The sequence below is a fragment of the Nicotiana attenuata genome, chromosome 3 (assembly GCF_001879085.1).
Source record: "Nicotiana attenuata strain UT chromosome 3, NIATTr2, whole genome shotgun sequence".
NCBI lineage: Eukaryota > Viridiplantae > Streptophyta > Magnoliopsida > Solanales > Solanaceae > Nicotiana > Nicotiana attenuata.
In genome coordinates this window covers 29778580-29795961 of record NC_031991.1, presented here as the reverse complement: position 1 = coordinate 29795961, position 17382 = coordinate 29778580, and the positions used below count along the sequence as shown (strand labels likewise).

General features: G+C 36.5%; 1 protein-coding gene across 5 annotated transcripts in view; it reads right to left on the bottom strand.

Moving 5' to 3' along the window:
• The window catches only part of LOC109223463 (pentatricopeptide repeat-containing protein At3g60050-like), a 6812-nt gene extending 2323 nt beyond the window's left edge, over window positions 1-4489 (bottom strand). For 2 of the 5 annotated variants that reach the window (XM_019387788.1, XM_019387789.1), the window contains exons 1-5: window positions 4083-4489; window positions 1384-2853; window positions 1102-1219; window positions 586-686; window positions 281-456 (exon numbers count right to left, since the gene is read on the bottom strand). In XM_019387788.1, the coding sequence (XP_019243333.1) occupies window positions 1610-2853; window positions 4083-4398 (1560 nt within the window). In that variant the 5' untranslated portion in view covers window positions 4399-4489 and the 3' untranslated portion in view covers window positions 281-456; window positions 586-686; window positions 1102-1219; window positions 1384-1609. Of the gene's footprint in view, window positions 1-280; window positions 457-585; window positions 687-1101; window positions 1303-1383; window positions 2854-4082 lie in introns of those variants that run through there. The other 3 variants (XM_019387790.1, XM_019387791.1, XM_019387792.1) reach the window with 3 other exon arrangements.

The following is a 17382-nucleotide window of genomic DNA, read 5'->3' as shown; positions in this document are numbered from 1 at the left end:
ATATATTTGATTTTTTTAATGTGTATTTCGGTTTATAAATTAATTTTTATATATATTATATGTATTTTCACAATTGCGCTTCACTTTAATGAAGCGTGCGCTTCGCTTTGCCCTTCGCTTTTGAAGCGAGGCGAGCCCCTGTCGCTTTTTTGCGCTTCGCGCTCTCAGAAACACTGCGCTATACTACTTGCAAGAAGACAGCAACAATATGAACAAGGATTTGACTTATATATCCTTACACAGAATTAGAGGAATAAGCCTACAATAGGACTGTCTTTACCTTTTGCTTTCCAGAAGTAATAACAGTGTGGCACAGGGAGGCGAACAGAATCTTCAGGTGAGCCTCCATTTTTTGGGGAGGTGCAACTTCTACTTCTTCAATTAACCATGGGTTCCTGGCTACCGTGCAACCACAGCTGCAGCATGTAATTCATGTTCACCCAAGATTTACCCAACCTAGTAAATGAAAGTGGAAAACAATGAAACCAAGTCTCAATGTAAAACTGATTCAGAAAAAGAAAGTCAAACCCATTTGCTCAAATTCATTTTCCCAAAGCCAAGCATGCAAATAACATAGATTCCTACCATGTAGAATGGCAATGACCAACTCCCTCTGTTCAAAAAAGAGTCGATGATTTGGTCAACGATAATTTTCCGCAGATATATTACATCGATTCATCCACCTTCTGAGAATGAAAATTAAAGAAAAGACATTAAAGAGTTAAATATTTCTTTTAATAAGTTAAATCAAAGAATTATAAAAACTAAACCTTTCTTTTCATAAGTTATAAACCGCAGAATTTAAGAATCAAGGTTGCCAAAAAACAATGAGGAAAATCGAGATAAGAGAGAAGTATTACATGTCAGAAACTACAAATGACCAGTCAAATTAAACCAATTTCTCTTACATATGAGCATAGGCAATCATGATCAGTATAATTTAAGAAAATACAGAAAAATGAGAATAGAGATTAAAGACAATACATATAATAATAAGGCACAACCCCCACCCCCGACCCCCGCCCCAAGCCCCGAAGAAAAAGAGAAAAGAAGAGGCAGAATGTTTATAAATTTTATGAAAGAGTGAGACAAAGAATTCACCTTTGCAAGAAACGACCTGACTCGCCGTATTGCTAGGCATGAGACATTGCTCTTTCCTCTGTATTTCTATGTGATTGAATGGATTTATTGGCTTTAGAAGATCATCGATGCATGTAAACTGCAGACACCCGGTGAGTAAGAGAGTGGAAAGTGGAAACCACAGAGCCATGAAGGTGAAGGAAAATACTTTAGAATCACAGACTGCACAATATAGATACTAAACTGAAAATAACCACACAAAAAAAAACAGGGAGCTGAAGCAGAGGATAAAGAGAATCAAACCTTGGGAGGTGTAACATAGGTGACATTGGTGGAGGCTGACGAGAGGCGAGGCAATGTCAACAGCAACTGCAACGGAAGTTGAAGGTGAGAGCAAACTGAAAGGCTGAGAGGATCTAAGTTGCAAGCTGAGACAACTGAAAATTTTCTTTGAGAGCTTTTTGGTTAAAACTGTATGATGCACACTCCTGCCCTTTCTTCCATAGACAAACCAGCTAGAGAGATGCATTCAACCTTGGCATGGGACAGAAGAATTAGATGAAGAATCGCTAGCTTTTTGTATGTCACTACAATAGAAAACTGAGTATTTGGTCTTAAGATCTCGAGATATAGATTTCCTGCCCGTCTTCTGGAGTTGCTTTACAATTTCAATGAAAACTCCAAAGTCCGGCTTGAGACCCTTGTCAATCATTTCATTAAGAATGTTTTGAGCAGCCATAAGATCTCCTTTCTTCTGATGAAGCCTCACCAGCAAGCTGTATAGTACATTGACGCAGTGGTTATATTTGGCGCTCATGTCAATCACATACTTATATGCTTTCTCCCGCTCTCCCGCCTCAAGAAAAACCTTAAGATAGGCAGCATGAGTAGTAGAACGAGGTTCCACATTCTCATTTACCATCAACTTCAAAAATTCGGAGGCAATGTCAACCCGACCACGGCTAGATGAATGATATACTAGAGTTTCATAAGTTATTGCATCTAGATTGAGACCCTTATTTCTCATTTCTTCAAGCACAATAGACACATCTTCCATCTTATCATTCTTACACAATGTGCCAAGCAGGTAGTTATATGAATTGGTGTTAGGAGAACAACCATATTCAAACATCTCGTTGATAATAGCGCGTGCTTCTTCAATGTGACCTGCCTTACACCTTTTACGGATCAAAATATTGTAGTGAGAAGCTGTTCTTTCAGTGATCTCTATTACAAATGTTGCCATATCGAACAAGTCCAAGCAACAGAACATCTCGATTAATCCATAAACACCAGAACCACGACAGGATCCTCCAACCTCATTTAGCATATCAACCACTTTCCTTGTAGAATTCATCAATGAATCCTTACTCGATCCACACAAAGTTAAGAACCCAAAAGCCTTATCAGTTAAACAAATTTCTTCTGCCTTAAACTCTACCAACAAAGAGAGCATTGTTTTATAGTCATCTAACCATCCACAATTACATATAATCAGACTATTGACATAAGCACTACGATAAAATTCAGGATACGAGTCTCGAAGCCAATTAAAGAACTTTAATCCAGATATTCTGTGTTCATTCACACGCTCAAAAATCTCAATGATGAGCTTGAATGATAGTTTTGGAGCCACCAAACTTAACCTGCGCGTCAAGTCTTCCCCACCACCCTTGAGAATCTCAATTATTTCCAAAGTTTTTTCTGAATACACACTTACCGAAGGCTTACTAAGTCCACTCTTTTTGATTGTCAATTCATCAGTACAAGAACCTGCCACATTCTCAAACTTATCATCATCACGAAAAACATAGTCGAGTCGGAAGGTTGTACACAAACACCTCTAATGAGGGATCCACAATGATGGCCTAAATAAATGAAAAAACAACAAGAAGCTAAGCACCTTGATTGCGAATACTGCATACATATGTGCATTGATATCAAAGATTCTTTCCTACAAATTGGGTATTAATTAACTTGGCAACTTGGAAAATATCCATATGGGATATTATAAAAGAAGGTTTTTTGCATAAAGGCTGGATCAAGATTCTGTTTAGAAGGAAATCCAGATGGAAAAAGAAAACCCTTAGGTGGTTCTAAATAAAACAGCACTCTTCTACTACTAAACTGAATTGGAAGCGTCTGAAGAAGGGATAATGAGAATTGAATGTGACTGGAGAATACACCATGAACGAAAGAGGTTACGAGAAGAGTTTAGACTTTTAGCTATTGAGAGGCTGAGGCAGAAAAGTTTGGGACTTGAGTAATCTCTGGAGCGTTAAGGGTTCAAACTTAGAACTGTTTACTCAAAAATCTTTCTTTTATTCCTTCATCCTACTGCTGCTTGGGTAGCCACAGTGGAGATAAACACGGGTAGTCACACAAAAAGTGCATAATGTATTATTTTCACTTAGACAATAAGGTTTTAGCCAATAGCATTTACACTCTTTGAAATATAGCCATCTACAATTTAACTTCATGTACTGTTGTTTCGACTATGAAAGGCCCAGATCATGCAGAATGATATCTTTTTTTTCTGTTTTGTTTTAGCTAATGGTTTAGAAGATCATGCCGAATGATATCGAGTTTAACTTACCCATAAATATGCTTTCTCAAACTCTTTAACTTGGGGACAAGAAATCTTCTTGGTTAAGCTAAACAGAATACATAATAATAGCATGTTCCGAACGTAATAGGCCAGCAGCCTACCTTGGTAACACTTTCCAGCCTTCTCTTCTTTTATCAGGAACACTTTTAAGCATTCAAAATAAACAGACAGCAATTTGCAGCTACAGATAACAGTGTTTATTTCCCCACTATCTTTACACTCCAAACTTATTTTCAGAAAGCATGACAATGTATTTCTACTAATACGTTATTCAATAAATAAGAGTATAAGACCTTAAGCAAATTAAACATAAACCCTACAAACAACACATAAAGCATGCATTTTTACAGTGTTTTGAGATGAAATCTAGACTTCTCACTGAAAAAGTTTGTACCTTTAAGTTCTTTAGACCAAAACCCACCATCAAAAACCCGTCTTTCTGTTCCCTCAACACTTGCTGAATCTCCATTGAACACTGATTTATCGGTTTCAGAAGAGAGCTTCCAAGTATATAAAGGGTCTGAATCTTTGCCATTGCTGTTGTTGTTACCTGTGGAGAAGAAGAAGGAGTTCCTGGGAAAGAAATTACGCTTGGGAATGGAAAATGAGGATTTAGGGGGAAAGGTATTAGGGTTTAAGAAGTGGGTTTTGGAGGAAACTAGGGTTAGCAATAGGAGGTGTGAAGATTTTGAGATGAAGCGATAGAGCATTGCAGAGGAATAGATGGAGAGGTAAAGTGGATTAAGAAGAACAGGCTCTCCCCTTTTCTTTCCAGGTCACGAAAAGATCACTTGTCTCAAAGATTTTAGGAACATTCGCTAAGCACAAGTTATAGTTTAAAATCACGAATTCATAATCAATAAATTAGGTTGTAAAAAAAATCGTACTCCATAAGGTAGTCGATATTTTAAAAAAATAAATACTCAATGATTATACTATTATAAAATATACAAACTAAATTATATTTTATAGGCAGAATGGCCTAAATAGCACTTATACTTGTGCCACTTTGTCATGATGCTCCTTATATTCAACAAAGTTTCATCGAGACACTTATAGTTGTTCAAAGTCAATATTTTAAACCCCTTCGACATCGCGTGTCTCTCAATCACATAATGTTAGAATCCACGTCATATAAAATATGCCACATCACCTTTTTTTTTTAATTTTACATGAAAAAGAAATAATACCATCACCTTCTCCCTCACTGTCATGCCACTAGATCTGGTGAACACCATGAACACTCCCATTTCCAGTTCCTCTATAAAAAAACCTTCTTCCAGCACTACCTAAATCTGTCGGCGTTCATCAAGGCAGTTATGGTGGAATTATTAAATTGAGTAGGAATGACATACCACTCGATTCTTCTGTCCTAATTAAGTCTCTACAAACTTGATTAAGCAACCACCCACCAAGATAAGATGTATCCTTTAATTCACAAGGCTTACTTCATCAATATTTTATTATTGGCAGAATAGCCTAAATGGCGCCTATTCTTGTGCCACTTTGTCATGCCGGTCCCCAAACTTGACAATTTGCCAATTGAACACTTACACTCCTTCAAACCGTGTATAGTAAACGCTTATGACAGGAGGCTGCCAGTGCGTGTAATACAATCTCCTCCACGTTGGCTGCCACGTCAAAAAATAACAATGTGTAGATGCCATGTCATATGGTAGGTTAAAATAATTAAAATCAGAAATAAAAAATAAAAATAAAAATAAAATTATAACATTAATTCCCTAATCCCCTCCCTCATTGATTTCTCTCTCTCTCCCCTCACGTTCTTCCTCCTGCCCATCTCGCTTCTCTCTCTTTTCATGTTCTTCCTCCTTTCCCCTTCCAATTCTTTCCTTTTTATATTGTAGAAATAAAATTAAAATGAACAAAGAAAGAAACCGAGGTAAAATTAATTTTTTTTCCAGATCGAAAAGTGAGAGAAGAAGTTCGATGGTCCATTTCCATGGCTGAAGGCGTTAGGAGGCGGAGAAGAAGTTCGATGGTCCATTATTCGTCCAGCTCGAAAATTAATACCCGTTATCCTTTTAGTATATTGATACCCGCTGCCCCTTTAGTATATTTTTGACTTGTTCAGGATTCAAGAGTGGTAAAAAATGACACCATAGGTATACAGAGATGTTTAAGGGAATTTCAGGGATTGGCTTATTTTTCGAAGGAGGGAGTGGGGAAGAAGTAGAAGAAGAAGCATAGGGAGTTAATAGGAAAAGAAATCAAATGGGGGTGGGCTTGCGGGAAAGAACTGAAAGAGACAATATCTCTTTTGCTTTTTTCTTTTTTGACTTATTTTATCTTTATCTTTTTAATTTATTTCTCATTTTTGTTTTAATGATTTTTTTCTTCTTATTTTAATTATTTCTTGTCCAAATTCTTCATATGCACGCTCGTTGTCCGCGTGAATTACACCCACTTTGTCCAGCTCAACTATTTTGTTGCCACATGTGACTGGTCAACGGTCAAAGGGGTTTAAAGTATAGGCTTTAATCAAGTTAAAGTGTCTGGATGAAAACAAGTGAAGTAGGAGGACCGGCATGACAAAGTGGGACAAGTATAGGTGCCATTTAGGCCATTCTGCCTTTTATTATTATAATATTAGAACTAAATATGTTGACTGATAGGTATAGAACAGAACAACAGCAGTAGTTTTCATTGAGATTTCTGTGGCGTTCGGAAGTGTCCATGGGGGCGGTAAGCGGCAGAGATTCGCGATCCATGGAAGAAGCATCTATTCCTTCACTCAACACTTCCTATCCATCTTCACGATTTCACTAGCTTCAAATCCTGTCCCTCCTCCATTAAATCTCGCTTTCAGAAAAGGATTCCTAATATTACACCCCATCAGATTTGGGTAAATTTAATTTTATCCATACATAACAACAACCGTACAAACATAATAAAAAATAAATATTTCTATCAATCAAATTGCACGATTTTATACTGAAAACAAATATTGACAAAGCAAAAAATAATGGTGGAAATCAGATACATAAGCTATTTTGAAAAGAAAAAGAAAAATAAATGGGGAAGGGGCTGAGGAAAGAACGAGAAGGGAAGAAAAAAGAAATGGAGCAAAGGCTGGGGAAGAAGAAGGGAAGAAAAAGAGAAAGAAATTAAATGGGGGATTGGCTGGGTTGAAGACGGGAAGGAGAGGAATAAAGAAAAAAATAATAGGGGAGGGAGTGGGTAAACTTACAGTATATTTTTTTAATTTCTTTTGTTTTTTTCGTTTTTATTTTAATCATTTTTATTCTAAAAATTTATATTCACGCTCCTTGTACGCGTGAAATATACGCGTTTTGTACACCTCAGTAATAAAGTTGCCACATATGCTCGGTCAATGGTCAAAGGGGTTTAAAATAGTGATTTTGAACAATGATAAGTGTCTAAATGAAACTTCGTTAAATATAGGGACCGGGATGACAAACGTGAATAAGTACAAGTATTTACTAGGCTATTTTGCCTATTTTATATTACTCCCTCCGGTTCATAATAAGTGGTCAATTTGCTTTTAGCACCCCCATTAAGAAAATACTAAATTCTATATAAAAATACCTAGTATGACTAAACTACCCTTAATTAAATATTTAATATGAGGAGTAAGAAAATATTTTAGGGATATGTACATAAGGGTAATTTTGTAAAAAAAAATTGAATTTTTTCTTGATTATATAAATGGACACTTATTTTGAACCAAAATAAAAAAGCAAATTGGTCACTTATTGTGGACCGGAGGGAGTATAATATAGAAGGCCTAAATTTTGTTGTCTTTGGGTGTATTTGGTTTTTCCCATTTTCCACTATTTGGTTGCACAAAATAGTTTTGAAAATATTTTTCTAGAAAAAGTTAGGAAAATATTTTACAAAAACTCCAGCTACCCTCACATATAACCTCAACCCCCTCCAACTTCAATTTTCTATTGTTTTCGTTTCTGCGCCACTCACCCACTCCAACCCCGTCACCCCCCCTCCCCCATCAAAAAATTATTTTGTTTTATGTATTTTTAGTTTTCTGTTTTTTTTTTTCTACCCCCACCGCCGCCGCAAAAAATATATGTTTTTTTTTTTTTTAGTATTTTCAATTTTCTATTTTTTGTTTTTCTGACGACTAACCCCCCCCCCCCCCCCGCCAATTTTTTATTTTGTTTTACCAATTCTCTTTTTTTGTTTTTCGTTTTTCTACATCACCCACTCACCTCAACCCCCTTCCCCTACCCCCCCCCCCCCCCACACACACATACAATCTTTTTTTGTATATATTTTTAGTTTACAGGTTCGAAATGTTACGAGTTCCAAAGTTAAGAGTCGGAAAACATTTTCCGTTATACCAAACACACCCTTTATTTGCAAGATTTTTCTTTTACTTTCTCTCCTTTAAAAATTGTTACATTCGCTCAATCATCCTTCGTATGCTTGAATTTTTATTCTATCTGACTTAATTATGTTCATAGTTCATACAATCGTACTAAAGAGCCAATTTCACAACAAATTTAAGAGATGAAGGATTGTGGTGATTTCTATGCTTTGAAGTTATGTTCATGGCTCAAATTACACATCTAAGTGTACTTCATTGACAAATAATTTCTCTGTTTATATTTTTTTTGCTTTATATTGTCAAATTCGTAATAATTTTTAATGATTACTTTCGGTTCCGCCATCCCCCAACACTTAGAGACAAAAAAGAAGTTATATAATTTTTTACCCAAGCCAAACAAATCGAAATTGCTAAACTGGATAAACAGTAAGTTATACCAATTTAATTGTGTCTGATATTGGTATAACATTTTAAGAATGACGACCTTCTTTCTAAAGAAAAGAACGAGTCATATGGTAGTGCATTGGAAGGGGAAACCCGAGTCATACCAATGAAGATTAGCTAGTGCGAAAAGGTAAAGCTAATGTCCTTTTTTCTGTTAAATCTTGCATACTGCTTTACACTACATCATTCTACGGATAGATCAATTTTTATATTACTAGTTTTGACCCACCCTTATATTTTGACCACCTTCTGTCCATGTTGTTCTGAAAATTCATCCCATGATACATGATATGCGTTGTTTATTGAACTTTTCAGTCCATCGAGTGGTGGATGGTTGAGATATACCGATCGTAAACTATAGTCTTCAGCTCTAAGAAAGAGAATTTTTTCGGCACAAAACATATGTGTTACATCCTTACTGAGTTTACTGGGACAAAACATATGGCTTTATGAACTGTGAGTACCGAATGATTAAAGAGAATACCTTGGCACCTTTTTATTTTGTGCCCACTTAAACTATTTTTTGCCTTTCTTCTGAACTTGACAGCTTGATAGTTGTATACGGATAAAACCGATCTCGTGATTGTTGGATTTTTAAGCATTAATATGGCTTGAAAGAGGGTGAATGGGAAATGGAAGGAAATAAAATTTTTAAGTGAAATTTTAAGTTCCTCTCCCCCCCCCCCCCCTCCCTCCCTCCCCCCTCCCTCCCCCCTTGACAAAGGGACATTGTCCCATATTGGAAGAGAAAGAGGTTTTTGATGGGTATATAAGCAATTGCTCTTCTTCTAGCTCTTAAAGAGTTGAGAAGAAGGTGAGCCTCGCACCGTCGTCGTCGCTCGGCTCGGCTTCGGAGCTTCGAATTCAGATTCGGATTCGGTCAAAACGATTGATTGATTAATTTTTTGGACCAAATTTATTTGTTAATAGTAAATATTAACAAAAATGTTATTAAATATTCATTTTAATAATAAAATATTATTATTAATATTAATATTAAAATCCAATGGAACCGTTTTCAGTTTTTCAATTGTGTAACTGAAAATTAAAGTTCCCTCTTCAATTTCCGATTTATTATTGCATAAATTAGCCATTTATGTTATGGTCGTTTTGCATAAATAGCCATTCTAAAGAGTTGCACCTCTTCAGTTTTCAGCCCAACATTGGCTATAAATACAAGTCCATTCTCTCAGATTTTACATACGATTTTCTGAGTTCTCCTCCTTTCTTCTGCATACTCTTAACATCAAAGAAAGCAACAGTAAGTGTGATTTGCTACCGAACTTTGTATTCGCTGAAACACTGGAGTTTGAAGTACCACTACACCAGTGTGTAATTCGTTCTATCCTGGGAGGAAATAATCCATAACCTTGGGTACTAGGAGGGGATTAAATTCCTTAAGGAAACACTGTGAATTCAGTGGGCTTGGATTAGCTTTTGTTTCGTTTACATTTTTTGTTTATATGTTATTTTATCTTTTCCACAATTAGTTTACAAATACAGCTTTACTAACAGCGATACACCCCGGTCTCGGGCATGTTAAGCTAAGCTCGAGATATGATAACAAGGGTCCGAGATCGAGGTATAAGTCTCATCGATTCAGAGTCAGGGACCATAACGCCCACCCTCTACAATATCGGGGTCATGGTTCGGGATCGGACTTAGCCTTGATTCACTTCGGAGGACGTTATCAGGAAATCAAGCCCGGCCAACCGAAGGCCGTGATATCCGTGACCGACCAGATATCACGGCGGGGATCTCGTCACGTATCGATAGGAAATCGGCAATCAGTTAATTAGAAGATTTTTACCTTTTATAAGAATTGTACCTAAAATGAGACTCTCCTACTATATAAAGGGGGGTATGATGTTTCATATCACATATGGTAACACGCATTCCAAGGCAATATATTATTATTTTTTTCTCTCGTTAGCTCCTATCTCGTTTATCAGTGCTGGTCACAGTATGCCCGGATCGAGAGGGAAGATTTCACTAAGGCTGAAACTATCCTACGCGTGTGTTTGAATTTATTTTTATTTTTACTTGTTTAATCTAATCCAATTCACTACTTTGTGTCAAATTAATCTGCGTATCCTTAAAACCACTTACAAATTTAACTGTTATCCGATTTTGAGGGTAAACAGTTTGGCGCCCACCGTGGGACCAAGGATAATAGTGGCTATTTGATACAAACTTCTATAACACGCCCTATTTTACACTTGTTCTTTGGAGTATCTTTGATTTCAGGTTAAAATTTGAAATGTTGAACTCCTAGGCTGCCCCTCTAAACGTGGATGCTGAATCCGGCCACATTAGCGAGAACATCAATGTAGCACCCGGTAACGAGGTGCCCCCCGTAGACCATAGCGGAACCCAGTTGCAGACCCGATCGACGCTAGCTCGCATGTGGCCATCAATGCAAATTTGCCTACTGACCCTGAGAACATCATGCGCAAAGAAGTCCGATCGGTTGCACAAAATACACACAGCGGCGAAGATGATGGGATCAACTTGCGAGTGATCTTCGAAATGTTGCAGGCTCAACAGGCAGCAATAGCCTAGCTCCAGAACCAAAGTCGCGCCCCGAGCTGGATTGAACCCGAGCCATCCCGGGAAGTCACCCGTAGAAACAAACTGGTCACGGAGATGCTGAATGAAAATGAATTGGGGACCAACCCCGAGATCATAAAAATGCTCGAGGAGCTGACAAAAGGGGTAGAATCAGGAGAAAAGAAAATCGAAGCCAATGACAAAAAGTGAAAATCTACAATTCCAGGGTAGATCAAATACTAGGAGCACTGCCGATATTAAGAGGCCTGGATTCCAAGAAGTTTGTTCAAAACCTTTCCCTCCGAGCACAACTCCGAAGCCTATTCCTAAGAAGTTTCGCATGCCGAGATTCCTAAGTACAATGGAACGACCGACCCAAATGAGCATGTGACCTCCTACACATGCGCCATCAAAGGGAATGACTTGGAAGATGACGAGATAGAGTTTGTCCTGCTGAAAAAGTTCGGGGAAACTCTGTCAAAGAGGGCTATGATATGGTATCACAACCTACCTCCTAATTCTATTGACTCGTTTGCTATGCTTGTAGATTCCTTCGTGGAAGCACACGCCGGGGCTATCAAGGTCAAGACCAGGAAGTCAAACCTTTTCAAAGTAAAACAGAGGGACAATAAGATGCTCAGAGAATTCGTGTCCCGGTATCAAATGGAACGAATGGTCCTGCCTCCGGTCGAGGAAGATTGGGCCATTCAAGCCTTCACCCAGGGAATCAATGTTCGAAGCTCGTTGCTTCACAGTAATTAAAACAAAAACTGGTAGAATAGCCGGTTGTTACTTGGGTCGACGTACATAACCGGTATCGGCCTCCTGAACTTGAGAGGTATCATACAAAATCGATCTCATGATACACCCCGACCTCCGTCTTGTTAAGCTAAGCTCAAGATATGATTACAAGGGGTCGAGATCGAGGTATAAGTCTCATCGATTCAGAGTCCGGGATCATAACGCCCACCCTCGAGAATATCGGGGTCATGGTTCGGGATCGGACTCAGCCTTGATTCACTTCGGAGGACGTTATTAGGAAATCAAGCCCGACCAACAGAAGGCCGTGATATGCGTGACCGACCAGATATCATGGCGGGGATCTTGACACGTATCGATAGGAAATCGACAATCAGTTAATTAGAGGATTTTTACCTTTTATAGGAATTGTACCTAAAATGAGACTCTCCTACTATATAAAGGGGAGTCTGATGTTTCATAACACATATGGTAACACGCATTCCAAGGCAATATATTATTATTTTTTCTCTCATTAGCTCCTATCTCGTTCATCAGTGCTGGTCACAGTGTGCCCGGATCGAGAGGAAAGATTTCACTAAGGCTGAAACTATCCTACGCGCGTGGTTTGAATTTATTTTTATTTTCACTTGTTTAATCTAATCCAATTCACTGCTTTGTGTCAAATTAATCCGCGTATACTTAAAATTACATACAAATTCAACTGTTATCCGATTTTGAGGGTACACAATAGTTTTGATCCTCTAAACAATCTCAACACAAGAAAGTGTGACACATGTGCTGCCATGTGAATTTTCCGCTCGTGTGGTATTTCTAAGAATTTAAAAAAAGTTACTAACTTTTTAAAATTCACAAATTATTTGATCATCTTTTTGTGCTACATTTGTTAAAAATGGTTGGATAAACGTTATATGACTAAGATTTTTTATTTATCTAAAAATAACAAAACTCTAATCAATTTATTTTATAGATTTGACCAAAAAAGAAAAGAAATATACAATTTGAACAAATAATATTGTATCTAAAGAAGGAATAAAAAGAAGACAAAATTACGTAATAATGCACTCCATAAGTTGACCTTGCATTATTTTAGCCCACTTACAAATTTGCAAATGTGTAGCCAAATATCAATAAGCTTAGATCTGAATTTTTTTAGCCCACTGAGAGATGCCTTCCGATAAAAATTTTCAGAGCTCCAAAGCATCCTGCACGATACAATCTGGGTGTGTGGGGAGGAAAAGGGCGGATTCAACAAACCCTTCCATACACAGGTCAAAAACATTTAATGGAGGTTATGAACATCCTGATAGCTTTCTCAGCTTACCTTCTTCACCTATTGAAATCTCCATTCTTAGCTAAGATATAAAGGTCATTGCCTCATCCTTAATATGTCTTTTCTTTCTCCAAGGCAAAAAAAATTCAACATTGTCTTCCTTCACTGCTAGAAATACGATCCAAACTTTAAAAGGGATACCCTGTCCAAATAAGGTCGTCCAACTTATACTAAGATCTGCATTAATCCAATAGCATTGCATTAAAGTCTAGATGCTCATCCATATGGAAGCAATATGCTCATTCAGTGTCAAAGCACTCCTGAATAGAATAGCAATAATTATTGCAGAGAGCGATTTCTCGCATCAGATTTTAACCTATAAGATAAAAGGACATTACACATTATGGTCAGAAGTCAGAAAACAACTCAAACAACAAAAATGAATCAAGACAACTACATCAAATACAATTGAGAAAATCCACAGTACTGCTCTGCATTCTGCACAACTACATCAAGTATACTTTGCAAAGAGAAACAGATTCACTTATACAAGGCTGATACATTATTTACAGGATCCAAATATCAAAAATTGCAAGTAAAAATCGTACAAAAAATTCGTCAGAAATGCTTATACACTTTTATACAATATTATACACTTTTATACAAAGAGGTATATTATATATATAGTTGTATAAAAGTGTATAAAAATGAAGAGGAGGAGGAGGAGGAATAAGAAATGTATCATCCTTGTATAAAATAATGTATAAGAGATGTTTATACACTATTATATGTTACTTATACAATATTATACACTATTATACAAATGAATCATATTAATGGAGCTTGTTCTTCTTCTTCTTTGAGCATCTTCTGAAATTCAACTCAAATCTACCTCAAATCTGCTCCAAATCACTTCAAATTTGAGTTTTGAACTCCCCTTGACGATCCCAATCAATTGGGCCAACACCCAATTCAAACAACTAACAAAATCGAAAAATCCAATTTTGAAATTGAAACTTCGAATGACCTTTAATGGTGACTCCAAAATAGTAATTCTCTTAAATGGTATTTTTTCTTCTCATCTTAATAGTGATTATCAACTTTGAATATGGAAGGAGAATTGAAGAATATATATAATGGTAGAGAAACTTTGGGGTGCAAAGTCGTGAAAGAGGAAGAAGAAGAAGAACGAAGAAAAGAAAAAAATAGGGTGGGCTAACTGATGAAAAAAAAATTCAGATTATATACAACCTGGGCTATATCAGGTAAGGGCTTCAAATGTGGGCCATTTTTTGATGGACTGTTGGGCCAAGTGACAAGGAGGGTAATTTCCCCTAAAAAGAAATGCACGTTGGAACTCTATTTGCTAAAACTTTTTTATTCGACTAATAGGAATTTAAACATATTATTTTAAAAAATTTACCCGAAAAAAGATGAGTCAGGCCTTTTTGGAACAAATAATTATTTTTTCTGGTAAATTAATTTTTTTTGTTACCAGACTTGAGAAATCATAGCTTAATTTTGAAAAAAAAACAAAACAAAAGAAAAGGCAACCTGGACAACACCAGAATGGCATAGCATTACATCCCAGCTCCCCTACTTAGGTTTCCTAATTATTGTATCTAAAGAGTAAATAAAAATAGAGACATAGTTAAATTTTCAATATTTTAGCTAAAAGAATTCTTATTTGGCTAAATAAAATTCCAACTAAGTTTTTAAATAAATTTGACCCGAAAAAAGAAGAAATGTGCAATTAGAAAAAATAGCCAATGTATCTAAAGAAAGAAAATACTCCATTTGAACTCCATAAATTTTGGTTAAAAGTTTTTCTATTTGTCAAAAATGATAAAGTTTCAACCAAAAATTTTTAATTATAAATTTGGTATGGAAAAGAGGAAATACACCATTTAAACAAAAAATCATTAACTATTCCTCTATGGATTAAGTTTGTGAAGATCCTCTAATTGTTGGGGCACAGAATTACAAAGCAGAATCAGCAATAAACTAGGATTACCGCTATATGCAAATAATTGTACCACAGGACTAGTGAGAATTTCTTATGCTAGTTCCATTATTTTCATCACTCTGTCTAACTTTTTTCTTTAATCTCCATTCTACTTTTTATTTTCTATTTTTCTTTATATTCATCTTTACGCAATTTAATAAAGATTACTTCAATAAATAAAAAATGAATCAAACACAATCTCTTGCTAACGTATGCAAGTGTAATCATTGAAAATATTTACAATTTCGTAGTTTAATCTTAAGTTAGTCTATTCTAAATTGTTTGTTTGTAACATTGGAATACTTAACTTTCTTTGAAGCTCTTTTCTCACAAATAACAGATTTTGTTAATTTATAAATAAGAACAAGATTTTAGTTTTGTTAAATTTCTTATAGTTTAACAAATTTCTACATTGGTTAAATAGATTTTTTATTAAAGTTCAAAAAATATTTATATTTGTTGGAAGAAAATTTGTTAAATTAAAGAGATAAGTTATTAGCATTTTTAGGTAAACATTTTTAATACTTTAAATTTCTTGCCCAACTATTTGGAAAGCAGAAGGAGCGGACCTAACTTTTAAAATTGTTCATTTTATAATAGCGTAATAAACCTAAAAAACGAGAAAGAAATCCCACTTGGTGTGCTGAGTGTCATTCTTATAATATTGTGACTCAAGCCACTCCTATAATATTCTAGGTCCGCCACTGAAAAAGAGAATTGCAGTTGAATATGAATGGAGGCCTATGCATTGCAATGTGTGTTTGCAGATGTGACATTCCTGTCAAAAACATTACTGAACTAAAGCAAATAAAACAATATGGAATGAGGACTTTGTTTGACCAAAAGATATCGAAACCTTTTTTATTAAATCAATCAATGAAGATGAAGAGGTAAATCTTAGTCAAACATAATAAATTCCAGATCTAAAAATGAATCAGAGAGCTATCAGTAAGATAAAATAAGGGCGATCAATCTTCTTGATATTTTTTATTTCCTCCCTTTTGATACAATGGGGATGAACAATTTACATGGTGTAGTGAGGATGATTAACTTGCATCCTTTCCTTTGCTCTAAGAAAGTTTTAGAAGAGAGGAGAGAGAGAGAGTGTGTCTAAAAAGCTCTCGCCCCCTTTTTGATTGGATGATTCTCCCTTTTATAGATAGTCCTGGAGTCCTTGCTACATTCTTGGGTCGATACGCCTTCATACCACGACCGTTTTCGTCGTTACCTGAGTATTGCTCTTCAACTTAATATGTACCGTAGATACTTGGTTTGGAACAGGTCGTGACGTCTCTCACGATCCCGCCGCTTAGGCGGGATCCCAGTTAGGTCGACCGCAGCGGTCAGATTTTGACCAATACAGACATAAGGCCCAAAGGTTTACCCAGCAACTGAAAAGGATGGTTAGGCTAGGGGCCCTACTCAGAAAACACTAAATGTTGGACAACTAGCACAAGGCTAGGTTCAAGCACAACACAGTCTATCACAACTACAGGGGATACAACACAATAGCTAAGAGAGATGAATTAAAAATTGTGAAAGAAAATTCTGCAGTAGAGACTATGTATGGGGAAGAACAATGCAACGAAGAAGATAAACACTACAAATGGATTTAATCCATGGGTTGGTGACGGTGAGGCACAAAAATTTAGGTTTCTTGAGTGCAAAAATATGGCACTTGTACCTAACTCAACCCCAAAAGTTAGCTTATGAGGGGATCATTGCCCAAGTCCATATAAGAGATCACCAGTCCATTCCCCAACCAATGTGGGACTCTAACCCATTCTCGCACCCCCTTCCACGCCCACAACTAGAGCGTGGACAATATATCATAGGGATCCAAACGGGAGCGGATCTGGCTCTAATACCATGTAAAGATATGACACTTGGGCCTAACTCAATCCCAAAAGCTAGCTAATGAGGGGAGGATTGCGTCCATTCCCCAACCAACGTGGGACTCTAACCCAGTATAACACTGAGCATGAATAGGGTTAATGTAGTAAGGGTACTAAAGATCCTCCTAATTCTACCGTATCCTGATGAATGTGATAAGTTGGAATTTAAGGGGCTTAAATAAGCTCTATAAGCAGAAGGGATTGACGGATTTTATTAGGAAAAATAAAGTTGTTTTACTTGCAGTAGTAGAGCATATAGTGAATGAAAAAGTGCTTGTCAGATTAGTAACGTTGCTCCGAGATGGAGGTGGTGCAGGAACTATGATAGTAATGGAAGAGGAAGAATTTGGATAATATGGGATCCAAATATAATAAATTTTAGGCCAAGAGTCACTCATTCTTAGTTTATCTATGGGAGTGTATGTGTGGAGTTCAAAT